Here is a 17,149-nt window from a genome sequence, read left to right on the forward strand (position 1 = left end):
ATGCCTGATTTTTTCAGAATTTAGACGTTTCTAAACGTATTTTGTTCTCCTTGATTCCTTCGTCGTCCATTTTCGTCTCCCTTGTCGCGTTGTTTTAGTTTCATTGGCATTTTTGTTCGCTGTTGTCTCCGCCTGTTCAAGTAGGAAAAGGCAACGATAGACAGACGCGTCGACGAATCAATGTTTCCATCATAGATTAGTAGAAATTTTATTCCGGTCGTTATATCATACTTCTTTTAGTCTAGACGAAGAAGCAGCATGCGGGTGTACTCGACGATCGATCTCCTCGGCTGTGGTCTGTATATTTGAACGAACAGTTGCACCCCGATACTCGAAACAGTTGTCCCGACCTATCTGTTGTTTTTCTCGCTTGGCAAAGTGTATTTATCGATGTATCGTTCGTTTGTTCTTTATTTCCATGGTTGCTCCTCCCGTTGTTTTACGAAGTTCTGCCTGTTTCGTGAGAATGCAGTAAGTAGATGACAGAGATCGTTCGTTGTTCAACCGAACGCGATAGAATAGCACCGATTCTCGTCTTTTGTTGCGCGTATCGTCGTGTCGACCTCGTCATCGCGAAAAAGAACCAGAAGAAGCAATCTTGAAGAGTCTCGTTTTCAACACTGAAGACTCGAATCTTACAAATCCACAGAAGGATACGAGGAGACATCTATTCGCATTTATAAGCAAATGGAAAATTTTACTTTAAAAGATATTTGAGAATATATTTTAATTTATTATTCGAGGATATTTAAATAATTTCCTGTGTTAAGTAAATTGAAATTCGAAGAAATCTTGATTTACATCCAAATTTTTCGACGACCACGCGTTAGTGTCAGTTTAAATTCAATTTCCAAGTGATGACCAGCAACGTGGCACGCTGGTTTTCCAGCTACTCGAAAACCCTGATCGAAATTGGGTCTTAGAGAACGATTAATCATAGCTGTCGCAGAGGAGTGATAAATTGCGAGAGATTCGCGCAAGTCTGTTTTCGTTCGTTAATTTCCATTCCGTCGAGACACAACCAGACGGAGGAACACGATGACCGTTGTTTCTGTAATTTTCTGCACCCTTTCAAACGAGGATTTTAATCCGTCCGCTCAGCCACTGCGGTTAATAGGGGCGAAGAAACGAGAACAGATCTCATCGGACTCTAATAAATCATTCGACCGATATCGTTCTTTGTTCCTGTGTTTCTTTCATTTAATCGTATTTTGTGATGGTTCTATTTTATTGCTATTATTTTCTACGGCTTCCTTCTGCGCCCAGATCGCTCGATGTTTTTCGTTTGTCATAGTGTTACTCGTGGAATATCATCAACAGTTACTTTGGTAATACAAATGGAGGCACAAAGAAAGTTCTGAACTGTATGTACAAGGAAATAAATCTGTACAGAGTCTAACTGGTTGTGAAACGATATTTCTTAATTTATACGCTGGTAACTGATTTTCGTTTATTATGCACAAATGTCTGGCAATGAGACGCGGGATTCGACCGAATTATTTTATGGATCGAGTAATAGAAAAATCCAGAAATTTGTGCTAATAAAAAATTTGAACAGATGTCAATCAATTCTGTTCGACACCTTTCAATTATTACGATGAATCTTATTGTCCTTCTACCTTTTACTTGATCCTTTCGCTCCTTTTAACAAGAGATACCAATATTCGTACACTTTTTTATTTTCTCAAGCAAAATTCAGCAAACATATTGCCTTGTGTCGAAACGTCTTTGAACTTTATCGATGAAAAAAATCTACGATCGATAATGCCATCGAGGAAAGAAAAACCGAAAATCGTCAGATTTCCTCGCTTCGTCACGAGAGCTCCTCACTGATTGAAGTAACTCTCCAATTTTGTACAACGTTGCTACTAACCTGCTAAACGAAGGCAAAAGAAGTAAAAAAAGAAATAACAATCGATCTCTCGAGCCTTTTATTACGAGCTTTGACAAGAAACTGCGGCTTCACGCTTGGCGCGACTGCTGCAACGAAAGCTTTGATATTAACGAATGGCTTCTTGATTCTTACTTCTCTTTAACTCACAAACTCATTAACTCTTTCTTCTTATTAATTATTATACATTTATTCCTATTCTTATTATTACCATTCTTATTATTATTATTTCCATTATTATTAATTACTATTATTATGTGCTGTTTACGGTCAATCTGTGCATCATTTGTTCTCCACGTCGTAATTTTGATCCACATTTCTGCGCCAATCCGTCATCGCGTCTTGCACTCCAAGTTTGATATGATACCACCGATCACAAGAAACAAAAAATGGGAAGAAAAAATACAGCGTATAAGAAAAGAACACATGTAGACGAACGAACGAACGAACGAATGAACACGAAACACCCATGTTTTAACTACAACACGATTTTTTATTTATCTTCTTTCCATTCTCTAATCGATGATATCGTACGTCTACGTAACTACACGAACCAGCGTTCGAGAAGAGGATGGACGATCGGAAACATATTTATCCCTCGATCGATCGATCGATCGATTCATTCATTCACAAATGGACACAAATACTTTTCGACGATGATTCGTACACGCAACGAACGACCAACTAACAATGAGAAAACCTGTCGTTGATATACTGGCGTACTTAAGTTTACACGACTAAGCGTAGTCCTGCTATGAATAAACTTGGAGAAAATGATAGATCGCGGGATGTTCTCGTGGATCGGTGTATCGATCACGATCTATGCTGACAAGTGCATAGATACGCACGAATCATAATTGAAATAAGCGAATGACAAGTGGATCTCGATGTTACATTTTTTAGGAACAGCGTCGTTCTACTTGTGTCTTCCACCTTCCTCCTTTTCTCGAAGGAAAGCGTTTCTTTCACGGAATACGTTTTGCTCGATGAGAGAACAAAAAGAAAGAACGAAACGAACGAAACCGAAAGTGTGCAAAGGAAAAAGAAAAAGGCAAGAAGAAAAGAAGGAAAAGGAAAGGAAAGGAAAGGAAAGGAAAGGAAAGGAAAGAAAGAAAAGAAACGGAAAGAAAGAAAGAAAGAAGAAAGAACAAGGAACTCGAATACCTAAACCGATCTTACTCCTTCTATTTTCTGTTCCCTCTCTTTTTCTCTTTTTCCCCTCACTATCTTGTCTATTTCTATATTTTCTGTCTTTCTCTACCTCTTTATTACGAATCTTCTTGATAACCTGGCCCTTTTCTTACTATACGTCTTGCTATGTCCCGCTTTCTTTTGTTTCTAGATATTGCAGAACCTACAAAAAAAACGCACTGAGCGGAGGGGGCGCCTAAGTTCTGACAATATGAGTAAAAAGAAGTCCGGTTTCAGCAAAAGCGACCTTATTTTTAAGGTAACCCGCCCTAACGAATGCGCGAGCTCGCGTCCGCTCGAGGTTCGCGATCGTGTTCGTCGAACCCGCCTCGAGACCACCTTGGGTCCCGTTTTCACGAGACTCGAGCGAACCACGCCGACTCTGTCCACCCTGTGTTCTTCTCGCAAAACCAAAACGCCAAGAAATAAAGGAATTTCTAGCGAAGAATATTCTTAAATAAATATATTACGATAAATATCTCGTTTCGTCAATATTTGATGAAACAGGGAATCGGATGAGTTCGCAAAAAGTACATATAGCCAGTTCCCATGAAAACGAACTGGATAATTCACGGTTGATTTGTCAGGCGAATAAGTAAACGGAATGAGAGGGCATGAACAGAGGAGAAAAAGGAGAGTCAGCAGTGTGTCGTTCGATCGATGTCTCGCGAAGAACAGGAAAAGCGATCACGAGGAGGCTGGACGCAGGAGCTGTACGCTGATTGGCTCGTTGGTTTATTACAAACATTCGCTTCTACTATCCGCCGCATTATACATTACATATTACCCAGCAATAGGCTATGCTTCTTATACATTCACCATCGGCACCCGCCTAGCGATGAGAAAGTACCAAAGTGTATTTTTATTCCTGCAAATATATATATATATCATATATATATATCATATATACATAGATACATACATACAATGTATTGTGTGTGACATTACTATATATGTGTATATACTTTGGAGAAATTTCATCGACCAAACCCAAGTTGTGAAAAACAAAAAAGTGATATAGAAGAAATATATATATATATATAACTAGAAAAATATGTAAAAAAACGCCCCATTCTCGAGGCAGTCAGAGTTGATTTTCTCTCTGACTCGTTTTCGAGACGATCCGTTATCTCGTTGTCGAAGTTGGCGAGCTATTCGTTCCCATGCGCGAAATCAACGAAAAGAGAAACAATAGAAAAAAAAAAAATGAAACAGGAATCGTAAATAAAATACTCGACTATCGTGAAGAAGCAGACGTCTCCACGTCTAGATGCAATCGTCTACTCGTGGATCCTTCCTCTCTCTTTCTCTCGACCATCTCTTTGTCTCATCCACTTGATTTTTGTCGTGTTTTAACATATATATTTCCTTCTACTTGTCCGCTTTTCCATCCTTCGCGATTTTTTACAGAGAAAAAAGAAACCGAAAGTATATGTCTTATTTCTTTCCGCCTGGATAGAAATAATTTATCTGTCTCTATTTCTCTCTGCTCTCGCGATCTCCTCCCTATCCAGCAAACAACCCAATCGTCACACGGCATGTGTGTTCCATTAGGACTTTCTCAACGCTTCCCAGACGACCCTCTAGTTCCATGGAACGATTGATCCGACGATCCGGAACAACAGATGGCCGCACTCTTTGCTACGATACCAAAAGCCACTGTCCACGCACTGTCTCTTGAAACGCTTTTTTTATCGCTAGACGGTGTGCACGATCCTTTGGAAACGAGCGCACGTTGATTGGGCGTCCCTTCTCTGTCGCTTTGTTGCAAATCGCACACTGTTGTCCGCTGTTAGCGATGGGCGGTCGACTCTCTGCGCTGGGTTTTCGCGAGACTCTCCCTTGCTGGAATTGCTTTCGATGTTTTCGGGGACGTTGGGGATCCGGGGGATACGGTGAAAGTCTCTAAACGGGGTCACGAAAAATTCCGAAGAATTTTAAGGAATCATAAGACTTTCGTTTACTATGGAATATTTCACTCTTTTTATGTTAGGTTTAAAACTGATCGAAATATTAATTAACGATATCTCTTAAAAAATCCTGTAAAATTAGGAAAAACGTAACTGTGGTAACTGGTTATAGTTACAGAGTTCGACAAATTTGGAGAAAACGTAGATGATAAAGAAAGTAGTGGTAGCAGTAGAAGGTAGAAGGAAAGATCGTTATCTTTTGCTTGGAGTAAACTAACGTTGTATTTAAGTGTACCGAATTCATGTTATTGTATCTTCACCATGTAATTAGCACTTTCTTTTCAGATGTATTGAAACGTGTGGTTAACATACAAAAAGTAGGTAACATTAACACAAATATTCAAATATAAGTATTTGAAGAAAAATTTAAAAATCGATATTTCTCTTTGTGAATGTAAATAGCGCTCGAACTGAGAATTAATTAAAAATTGTTTCAGCAAATCACGTTCTGCCACAGTGATTAGTAAATAAATAACATTGGAAGAAATATTCTTTGTAACTGTATTACAATTAGAAAATTGATATTTGTCTTAATGAATCTAAATAACGCTCAAACTGAGAATTAATTAAAAATTCTTTCAGTAAATCACATTTTATCATAATGATCAACAACTAGATACCGTTAAGAGAAATATTCTTTGTAACTTTATAATAACCAAATAAGAAACTTGATATTTGTCTTAATGAATCCAAACAGTACGCAGACGGAGAACTAATTAAGAATTCTTTCAGTAAATCACGTTGTACCGTGAACTAATCAGTTTTGTACTTTCTGTAAGTATCTTTCTATTCTAATTTAAGTATCTCACAAATGAAAACTAGAAAAATCAGAAATTATCTCTTTCGTATCTATAAGTATCTCTTTGTAAGACAAACCATATTAAACGGTGTTTAATTCGTAATTTGAAATTAAAAGCTATTCTAAGAACACGGCTAACGTCTTTGAAAGCTCTTGTCTAGACTTTTCATAGACTAGAAGCGTTCGAAGCGATTCGACACTCGCAATTACGCGTTCAATAGCGATTCGAGAACGTGTCAAGCCGATCGTCACAGCTAATCGACTTGAGAATTTAGCCCCGGAGAGAACTACCCACCCCCGGTGTCCCCTGCCTCCCAGCATTTATACGAGGCGCATCGCTGCTCTTTTTTTCTAGATGACTAACGAAAACGGAAATGAAACGAACCAGAAAAAGGAAAGAGGATAACAATTAGGGCGCATTGTATGAGAGTAGAGAGCTCGCTACCCCTGCCGCTGCTCTGCGAACCGACCTTCACCATTTTTCGCCTCCTCTCTCTGTTTTCCACAGCCCCTTCAACCTCTGTTGCTTCTCAGCCAAGAAAAAAGAATATATGTGCACCCCTTTGTGATACTGGCTGGCTATCTGTTTTGTGGCTGCAAGCAGGCGCAAAGAAATAGAAAAGATCATAGTGAAAAGAACATATAGAAAAATTTAAAAAACAATATAGAAAAAATGCAGAAAAAAAAGAAACGGTAGCGAGAGGAAGAGGTGGCTTGCTTCTCGTTGCTTAGAGCCTGGCTTCTTTGCCGCTTCATGATTATTTGACTTGGCAGCTGGCGTTTCTTTTACGTTCTCTGTCTCTCGCTCTGTTCCTGTCTATCCCCTTCTGTCTATCAATTTTTCGTTTTGTTTCATTTCTTCCTTTCCGCTTTTACGTTTCGCGCATCTTTTTTCTTTCTTTTTTCTTTTGTTTTGATCCGTCAGTTTATCACGTCCCTTTATTCTTTCCCCCTTTTTCTTCTTTTTGGCTTTTTGTTTCAATCGGTTCTGCTTTTGTCATTTTGTCTCCCTCGAATTTTTGGTTTCGTTCTTTCGTTCTGACCGGTGTGTCCATCGCGATTTAGCCGTCTGAACGTCTTGGAGAACGTTCAGCTCCGATTGATGATCGGTCGTCCTCCTCGATTACCCCATCGTCTCAGTGCCTCAGTTTTATTTTTGTTTCCTCGTTCGTTTGTTCGACCCTTGTCCCTCGATTCTTTTTCCATTTTTTCTTTCTCCTCGTTCCTTCTTTCGGTTTGTTCAGTTGTCGTTGCGTTGTTTCTTTTTTGTGTCATTCCTTGGTTTCTGTGTACTTTAAATTTTGTTGATTAGTAACGCTGTTGCCACACCTGTACGCGGCGCGCGCGCGTCCACGAGCACGCCACTTTCGACGTGATCGAGGCGCGCCCTGTGTCAAGCACGCGCACGCGTCGCGTACTTGTACAATATACAATAACCGCCATATCGTTACTTGTACTTTTGACCATTGATGACCATTTAGCTGTTCATTTATTACCGTGAAGAGTTGTGTTACGACAAACGCTTTCGTCTTTTTTAAATGGACTTGTGACTGTCTCTTGTAGAACAGAAGGTTGGATGTTCAGTTTTAATTCAATGTATATGTATATGTATATCGTTCCTTTGTTCGTTTGTGTCTCGTTATCTTTTTCCTTTTTTTCTTTTGTTTTCTGAATGATTCAAACCATGCGTATGCATATCCACTATGCGCGCGCTCCCATGCGTGAATAGTATATACGTGTATATAATTACACGTGCATTATTATACACACGTGTGTATACCCCACGTTGTGTAACGCAAGAAAATGCAACGAATAAACTAAAGAAAAATAAAAAAGAAGAAGAAGAAAAAAAACGATAAATCGCAATATTCTCTGGTCGTGTACCGTTGTATGTCCACGTGTCCACGTCCACGTGTCTATGTGTCGTGTATAGCGCGCGCGCGCGCGCGTGTGCGCGTATGTGTACCGCATGAACTATATATGATGTTTGTTAGTTTGTTCCTTTGTTTCGTTTGTTTTAATGCCAGGTAATGTATTGAAACTAGTTGTGGTCTAGCAGTAAGTTTTTTCATCGCCCTGTTTTTTTACCCGTATTTTGTCCAGTAGGCGCAGAGAACAATACACTGTGATTTATCACAGCCATCATGTATAACATATCACGATAATGATAATGACACGCGCCGTTTCCATTCTACCAGCCGTTAGTTAGCCGGATTCTGTACGCTTCTATGTCGAGATCGAATGACGATTTATGAATTCCTTCGGAGTTCGGGGATTACAACGAAGCATTACGGAACATTACGCACGTCATGATGGTATACACGCGTTGTACCGTTGCTTCTTGCCGTATCGAACAATCGGACGGACGACAAGCGAAACCGAAGTTTCGGCATTCCTTTGATCAACCAAACGTTGCCGGACACGATTCCCATCGCCATTCGATTTCGTGTTCGATGATACACGCACCGTGATTGCCCGATATTCAGACAACCGCGGCTTTGATTTAATGAAGGTATTCGTTGCTGTTCTGTCGTCTCGTTATTGAGACCTATGTATGCATTGACACACGCTATCTGTGAAATCAACGATTGTTTGTCGTGAAATTATTCTATGACCATCCCAAGGAAAACGTAGTTTTATGGTTTCTCTATTAAATTCTATTACAAATGTTTTAATGGTTTGACATTGATAAAAGATTTTGAATTGGTCAGTTCTATTTGTTTATTATAAGGAAGTTTTGTTACGTACATTACTACAATATGTATTATGGTTCGTAGAAAGAAATATTGATTTCTATCGATTATTAAAGCGTAGATCATATTAAAAAGGTTACATGTTAAAATGTAGCACTGCTTCTTTCATTACAAGTATTTTGAACAGAAAAATAAGTATTTTTAGTTTATAGGTATTAAATTAGCGAAGTACCATATTATCTTTTTTATATAATATCGTGAATGATTTGAAAGATATAAATTGCATTATCTCGAAAAGAAGAACAATTATAACGCTGCAAATTAATCTAATGTAGAAAAATATAAATGTAAGTAAATGATACCATTTTCTAAAGGAGAAAAGTTACAATGTGGTAAATTAATTGTTACGGACACATTCTTTTTCACTGTCAATTCACTACAATAATGATAAGTATAAGTTTTCGTTGCGAATTAATGTTTTACAGTAATAAACAGTAATGATGCTGACAATGGTATGGATACTATTTTCTTAAAAGAAAAATTTATGGTACTATGAATAATACATTTGTCGAAGCACGATGTTTGTGTACTTGACCACTTGTTTTCCAAGTGGTGTAATATCCCTTGCAAAAAGAGATTGATTACGTAGTATTACATCTTCCCTGAACAATATTGATCAAGTCGAATACATAACACTTCCAACGGAACTCAATCGATCACGTAGTACTACGTTTCTTGCATAGCAGAATCTGTTACGTAATTCAACATTCCTTGTAAATTGACATTGATCGTGTAGTACTATAGTCTTGAATAACACGAGGTGAATCATTGTCTACGCAATATCGTACATGGCTATGTATCTAAGAAATGTAATTATTAATCGGACAATCATAAATTGATAATGAACCATAAATAAATCAGAAATTTCTCGACAAGGAATAATTTATCAATCACGTAATAGGTGAGCTTTTTTGTAACCCCACCATAACACTACGTTATCCAATCATGCCAAACCAACTGCGAACAACCAAACACGTAATTCTTCGTTAATGCCTAATAAAGTATTTTAAATTGTTAAATCACGTTGTATCGCATTGTTTCGCAATTTTAATTGCAGCGTTCTATTTTATTATCAAACACCAATCAGAAATCATACGACTCTGTAGTCATCCACATTGTAACTTTATACATAACCTACAAAATGAAAAGATAAGATAGTATAACTTGTTTCCTTCGTATCTATTCAAGTATTTCTGGAAACTAATACGTTTTATCATAAGAAAATTATTGTTGCTCGATGTATCACTACATATAAGAACAAAACTTGTTTTAATAATAGTAACAATAATTTTCATAAACGATCATATACGATACACATGTAACACTACCGAACGTGTTAATTGGCTATGAAACAAAGAAATCAATCACAAAACCACGCGATACTACAGTAAAATAACATACATTTACACTACAATAAAATCTCTACACAATTGCGAGTAATGCCATTTAACCATTACCCAACAATGAGACAAAGAGCATAATAACGCTATCTACATCCTTTCTTATCAGACGAAACCAAAATACCAAAAATAATCAGTGTCGCCATCTTCTACGAAGGAAGTGCGAAGCTTACTGCCAAGTCCCTCTACCGTTTAACTTCCTGTATCTCGAGTTTCTCGCTTAATTCTCCCTATTGCGGTATTCTCGATTACCACAGATAGTGTGTCTCGATGCGATCTCCGCTGTTACCAGGCGAAGATCGCCGCAAGTTTCGGAAAGGGGCCCGGAATTAGAGCAACAATAAGAGAACGATAACGTCGAAGGTTCTTGGCTGAGTATCGGGCCGTTGCTGGCCTCTAAATTGGAAAAGTTGTGTCGAGATTGGTCGTGGATTACGGGGTCAGAGATGATCGTTCTCCCCGCGATCGGGCTTCCTTTGGCACGCGCGCACGCGCGCGCTTCCGCCACAAGGAGAAACGGAAACACGCGAGCGTGCGCGTTACGTGTGCTGTACATACACACGATACGCACATCATCGAAACCCTGAAACCGATCCTTAGACTTTAGACCCTGGATCGATTTGGAGGCCGCGGAGAGCACTCTCGATGGGATTTTAGAGAGCCAAATTAATTGCCAACTAGATTTCTAAAAATGCTCTTTTTTTTACTCTTTTTTTCTATTGCTAGTTTTTTCTTTGTTTCTTCTTTTTTTAGTTCGATTCCAGGTCACTGGATTGCGGGGAAAGATCAAACGAATTTTTTGAAGAACGATAAGTGCTCGTTTGTACAAAAGAACTTGGTTCATCTGTTTGCTGATGAAATTTGTGCCACTTCGTAAAAATCTTGACGGTGCACTAGTACTTGTCCGGGTTAATTGGTTTAACTTTTACTATGTAGCTCCATGGGTACACTTTTTTAAGCTTTGGTGATGATTCAATGAAATTTTTAAGAGCTTGTTAGATTGATCGGTGATCGGTTGTTAATTACTTTGGCGATTAAATGTTTAAATAGAAAATTAAATTTGCAGTAGCAATAGATCAATTGTTAGAGAAATCTCATTGTGACATTGTAATATAAATCAAGGTTTTTTAATCCTTAGCATATTAAAGTGGTATTATCGAAGTTCCATGCCAAAAGAGATTCAATAATCCTATGCTTTCTTTTATCGTTATGCTAATTTGTATTATCAAAGGTTCGTCATAACTATAGCCGTATTGAAGTTGATCAAAATATTAGTGGAACTTATTAGTAGAATATTATTAAATAGAAATGTTTAGTTTGACTGTCGCATTCACATACTCAGTGTGTGATAAATAATAACGTTATAAATAAATTCACAATTTTAAATACCATAGCTTCAATTAAATTTGGAAGCCTTTCTGTCTGTGTTTACAAGAACATTCTTTATATGTCGTATAATCTAAAAATGAAAAAATTTGAAAGATAGCTTTAACGAAGAAAGATTTAACAATTACAAATGTCAATTTTCTTGCACATTAACTTTTAAAAATCAATTGAGTAGCATCACATGTAAATTCTGTTATCGTAACTTCGTTTATTTCTGATTACAAATTAAATTAAATTGTATAGCTATAGTTAAAGATATGTAAGTTTTCAGATACTTTTGAGCGATAGTGCATGTTCCATTACCACGATTATCGTTTTATTCGCTAGTCAATATATAATAACGGTGTTCAATGACGTAAAGACGTACATAGTTCCTATGAAATATTTAATAACTCACGCGCTCTTATTTATTCTGACGCAAATACGCAATCGTTTTACTGTTCGTTACTAAACAAAACAAAAAGAAGAAAACTAACAAACGACAACATTTCTCTTGGAGTTTTTTAACATTTATGCAAACGTCATTTCAGGTGTTATTTTGTTTATGCTTACTTACTGCTATTTATGAATGAAACATAGGTATCGAAAAATCATGTACAATATATTTGCCAAAAGTATTAATGTTATTAATAAGTAAAAATTAAGAAAATATTTACCGAGGTCCGTAAGTAAGTCCACGCCTTTCTATGCTAAGGATTACGTTCTATGAACAAAAATTTCAGCAAGTTTATCAAACATGACGATGAAATATTTCTATATAGTTTTGAACGTAAAATTTCCTTATACAAACGAAGATTTATCGGATTTGCAATGGTGTTTCCTTTTTGAAAAATCGTGTTTTATAAACAGTAGGCAACGATTCGCTTATTTATTTCAACATAAAAACAATGTTCTTTTATCGTATTTTTCAAAACATTTTGGATTTACAATGGTATGGTACAAAAACTAAGCTTCGCGTGAAAAATTGTCTGCAGTTTGCTTACTCACGGCTTCATAAAAACGAAGTTTTATAGTATTTCTCGAAAAATTTCAGATTTTCAGAGTATATCTGCTCTTTACAAAATCGCGTTTCGAAAAAACGAACAACAATTTATTTGTTTATACGTGTCTGTATAAAAACGAAGGTTTATCGTGATTTCTAAAAAAATTTCAGATTCACGGTGGCATTTCCACTCCGCGAGACCTCGTTTCACGAGCGAAAATAGACGACGGTTTGCTTGTTTGTCGCAAACCGCTCGTAAATAGGACGAAATACGTGTCGATTCTTTAATAATGCCAATCGTGTAGTCGTAAATAATTCTCGACGCATTCCGCGCGGAAGTAAAAACGCGTCGAGCGTGACTTCGTTCGTGTTTTTGAAATTCAAATCGCACCCGTCGAAGATTCAGAGCGGTCGAATTGCATGAATAATTCGATAAACGTTACACTCGCGTCGAAATTTCGATGTGGCGCGTGTTCCTAAAGGAAAAAACGGACTCTCCCCGCAATAATTCAACGTGATTTATTCCGTTTTCTTCGCCGCTAATGAATCTTTGATCAGCTCGTTAACCGATGTATCGGTAAATTTTTTATTGAAACATTGCATCAACCGTTCGATCAATTGATTTCGCGATCGTAGAACAAACACAGATCCGCGGTGACGCGTAAATGAAAATCGCGAAACAGTTCGATATCCATTTTGAAGTTTAAAGAACAAAAGCTATTGGCGGAATTTATTGGAAATCGATTGACAGAGTTTATCTGAACTTTTTTGATATTGGATAAACGTTTTTTTCGATTCGAAAGATAGTTTTAGTTAAACACGGGTAAACGATGTGTCGTTACAGGCGAGAACTACCTGTAGAATTTTATTTCGATTAATACTGTGATTTTTCAAAAGCGTAGCCAATTTTTCCCCGGAACTTCCAGTTAAAAAATTACGTATTAAATGCGTGTGTATGTTTTTACTTTATTGATACTGTTCATAATTATTCGCATGTTCGTATTTGTTAAAAAAATTGAGTTATACTGTAATATTTTATAAAAATACTGATATTGTTAGAATATATTGAGTAATATAAATTGACAAACGAGAGTGCGACTTCTATAATAATGAATAAATATTTGTCACTATATTTCGTACAATTGGCTTTACAATAAGGACGTGCCATAATATACGATAAGCCTTCATGTTAAAATTTCATATTGGGCCACGAAAATAGAACTACTATTGTCAAAATAACGAATTGAATAATTCAATTGGCTCCAAAATTAGGACAAATTATAGTAATTATATGATACTGGTAAAATATTGGGACATGGAAATGGTACTACTGCTCCCATAACAGTGAATAAATAATTATCATTATATTTCTCGTTATTCAATTATCTCCAAAATTAGAACAAACATATAACAATCAAGTCATAGTTGATAAAATTTTACAAAATGATATATGAGAAATATGATATATTGATATATGAAGTGCCACATATAAAACTCGGATTTGTCATAAAATACCGTAATAAAATATATTTACTATCAAGTACAAAAATTATATTAATTGCAAGCAAAAAATGTTACTCGCTTTCAATAATTATGGACAGCTTTCTTCCCTCTTTATATATTTTATAATATCAAAATATTATTTAATATTTAATAAAATTAAAATATCGTTTTATAAAAACAAAAGTTGTACAATAATTTTATTTAATGGGTCAGCTCTCTTCCCTTCGGAATGGTTTCCGCTGTCTCCAGCTTCTTTTCTTAGTGAGGACTTGGATTCCCATATCGTGCTTATGGCGCACTGTTCAGCCGAAAAGTTTGCAGTTCACAGTTGATCGAGCACGGTCGATCGTCGATTTGAAATCATTATCGAACGCCAGAACTTGTCCTGAACATGTCTGGCCCATAAGCCAGGTCTGAGAATCTTAGCCTAACAGTGCAAATGACTGATACATATATATATATATATATGTATATACACATATGTTGTATACAATATATATGTATATATATTTTTCCTTTTTGTTTCATCTGTTAGAGCATTCGTAGAGTAATCATTATTATAAACGTTCTTTAGGTTACATTGACTTGTTCTTTTGTGTGCCACGTGATGCGTATTTTCTAATGTAGCATGCTTTTTGAACTGAAAATTGAAACCCGAAAGTATGAACAGCGAAAACTACTTAGGAGAGGAAAAACATTGAAATCGTTCGCGTTCAGACTCGAAATTTTGTCTCACTCCTTAAATCACGAATTAAAAAATCCTTTGCATCCTAAATATGAAAAAAGATGAAAATACCTTAATTACTTAAGCTTCTATTTTTCTACGCGTAGAAATATAAAGTTTCTATAAATTAAGGGGAGAGATATCTGTACAAATTTCTATAGATTACGATAAACTAAACATTGAAAAATTTCTATAGATATAGAAAGTTTCTACGATTTATGTCGTGGCTGACAACTATACAGGCATATCGGCATAAGGAATAATTAATAATAATGGCGTTATGTCGAAGAAAATGATGACTGTTTCGGTTCTGAACGTCGAAACGTTAGGTAGTTTACTTGGCCCTTGACTCAGACGTTTGGATAAATATTTGGACTATGATAGTTTTTTTTTTTTTTGACAATGTATTCAGTGAATTAATATTTGACGCGTTTTTGTGCAACACTCGCTTATTTGCTGTACACTACGCAACCGGAGCTTTGGATAACGAGAGAAGTTTTTAACTGAAGTGTGAACAACATCCTGGCGCCCGAAGCTGGCACGAGAATAAACCTTTGTCGTTGTTGTTGGCAGTTCCTGAATATGGCGTCGGTGTTCATGCGGATTTTTAACCTGATTTGCATGATGCTCCTAATCGGTCACTGGAGTGGCTGCCTACAATTCCTGGTCCCAATGCTCCAAGGGTTTCCTAGTAACTCATGGGTCGCCATCAATGAATTACAAGTAAGTAATGTGATGAGCTCGACAAAATTCGAGATCCTCGCTCGTTTGAAATCTAACCGAGTTACCAGTTTCTTTATTCCAATTAGATTTCATGGTACTAGCTTGTGACCTATTTATACTCGTCCCGTTTTCTCCTTTTATGTAATAAGTATAAAATAAAATTCTGACGAATTTGATGAAGTTGGGTATTGAACACTGCGAAGAAGATCAAATCTGGAGAACCACTGTCATCTTCCTTAAAATATAATTCAGATTGAAGAAGCATTTAGTAAGAAAATTTCTGAGGAAAACAGAAATAATGGAAAATAAACTTTTCTTCTTCTCCTCGCAGTTTCTTTCTTTTACACGAATGGCTTATTTCCTGAAAAGTTTGAAAGAACAAAGCGGAATGAAAGATTCTGAAAAACAAGAGGCGTACCTTAACCCCCTCCTTTTGCAATTCTTTCGTCTGCTAATGGCTTTTTCTTTTATAATAGGCCTATTCTATCGTTATCCTCGAATCTAGAATGCCTTGACTAAAAGCTAAGAAGGAAAATAACGATCTCTTAACCTATTTTCCTCAAAGAATGACATAATAACAATATATATACATATAATACTATCGCTAATAGTTGTAAAAAATATGACGTCCAAAGATAATCATAATATTTTTTGTACCAGAACGAAAAGTAGAGAAAGTTGATGCTTTTACGACAGGTCACTATCTTAATATTTTACTATCGTCTTCTTTCAGGACTCATTTTGGCTGGAACAATACTCATGGGCCCTTTTCAAAGCCATGTCGCACATGCTCTGCATAGGATACGGAAGGTTTCCACCGCAATCCTTGACCGACATGTGGCTCACTATGCTCAGTATGATCAGCGGTGCTACCTGTTATGCACTTTTCCTTGGACACGCGACGAATCTCATTCAGTCGCTCGATTCCTCCAGGAGACAATACCGCGAGAAGGTATTTAATATTCGACGAGCGAGACGCGAATCATTGAAGGAAATCCTTGCACTATCACCCTTCTGATTCTCGTTACTGTCAGTGTCAAATTCTCTAGAGTTCATGATCGGAATATTGCCAGTTGTGTCTTTCGTGTAACGTGTAGCGAAGAATATCTTACTTTTAGTCTGACAACACTATGAAATCGTAAACAACACTTGAATTAAAATAATATATCATAGAATACTGGATAATACGAAGAAACGAATTTATTGTTCTATCTATTTTTTCTATTTTATCAAAATTCTAGGAATGTCATGTTCAAATGTCAAAAACCACCAACCAACATCGACATTTATAATAATTTTTATCAATGCCTGTTCTAATTAGCTAAAAGACCATCGAGCACAGAAACTACTTCTTTAGTACAAATTCGATTAAGAATCTTCCTAAATGAAATTAATTAACGTTCAAAGCGCAGAATAAGATGTTTAAGGATAGAAATTAACGATTGTACTCGAACCAGGTGAAACAAGTAGAGGAATACATGGCCTATCGAAAGTTACCACGAGAAATGAGACAGAGGATCACGGAATATTTCGAGCATCGATACCAGGGCAAATTCTTCGACGAGGAACTGATCCTCGGAGAGTTGTCGGAGAAATTAAGAGAAGTACGAGCCTCAGAACGAAAGACTATGGTCTACTAATTGCCCGATTTCAACAAATCCTAACGTGTTCTCGTTTCGTTCTAGGACGTGATCAACTACAACTGCAGATCGTTAGTCGCGTCCGTGCCATTCTTTGCCAACGCCGATTCCAACTTTGTCTCGGATGTCGTTACCAAACTGAGATACGAAGTCTTCCAACCGGGTAAGTATCAATTACTTGACTGAA

At 36.7% G+C, this 17,149-nt stretch overlaps 1 protein-coding gene across 7 annotated transcripts in view; it reads left to right on the forward strand.

Annotated features, from left to right (window-relative positions):
- Positions 1 to 17,149, forward strand: part of LOC122570229 (potassium/sodium hyperpolarization-activated cyclic nucleotide-gated channel 2) — a 221,402-nt gene that overhangs the window by 189,394 nt on the left and 14,859 nt on the right. For 5 of the 7 annotated variants that reach the window (XM_043732288.1, XM_043732290.1, XM_043732289.1 and 2 more), the window contains 5 exons: positions 3,234 to 3,341; positions 15,173 to 15,322; positions 16,056 to 16,274; positions 16,780 to 16,926; positions 17,008 to 17,125. In XM_043732288.1, coding sequence (XP_043588223.1) covers positions 3,234 to 3,341; positions 15,173 to 15,322; positions 16,056 to 16,274; positions 16,780 to 16,926; positions 17,008 to 17,125 — 742 coding nt within the window. The remainder of the gene's footprint in view (positions 1 to 3,233; positions 3,342 to 15,172; positions 15,323 to 16,055; positions 16,275 to 16,779; positions 16,927 to 17,007; positions 17,126 to 17,149) is intronic. The other 2 variants (XM_043732291.1, XM_043732294.1) reach the window with 1 other exon arrangement.

This window comes from Bombus pyrosoma, linkage group LG8, assembly GCF_014825855.1.
Source record: "Bombus pyrosoma isolate SC7728 linkage group LG8, ASM1482585v1, whole genome shotgun sequence".
NCBI lineage: Eukaryota > Metazoa > Arthropoda > Insecta > Hymenoptera > Apidae > Bombus > Bombus pyrosoma.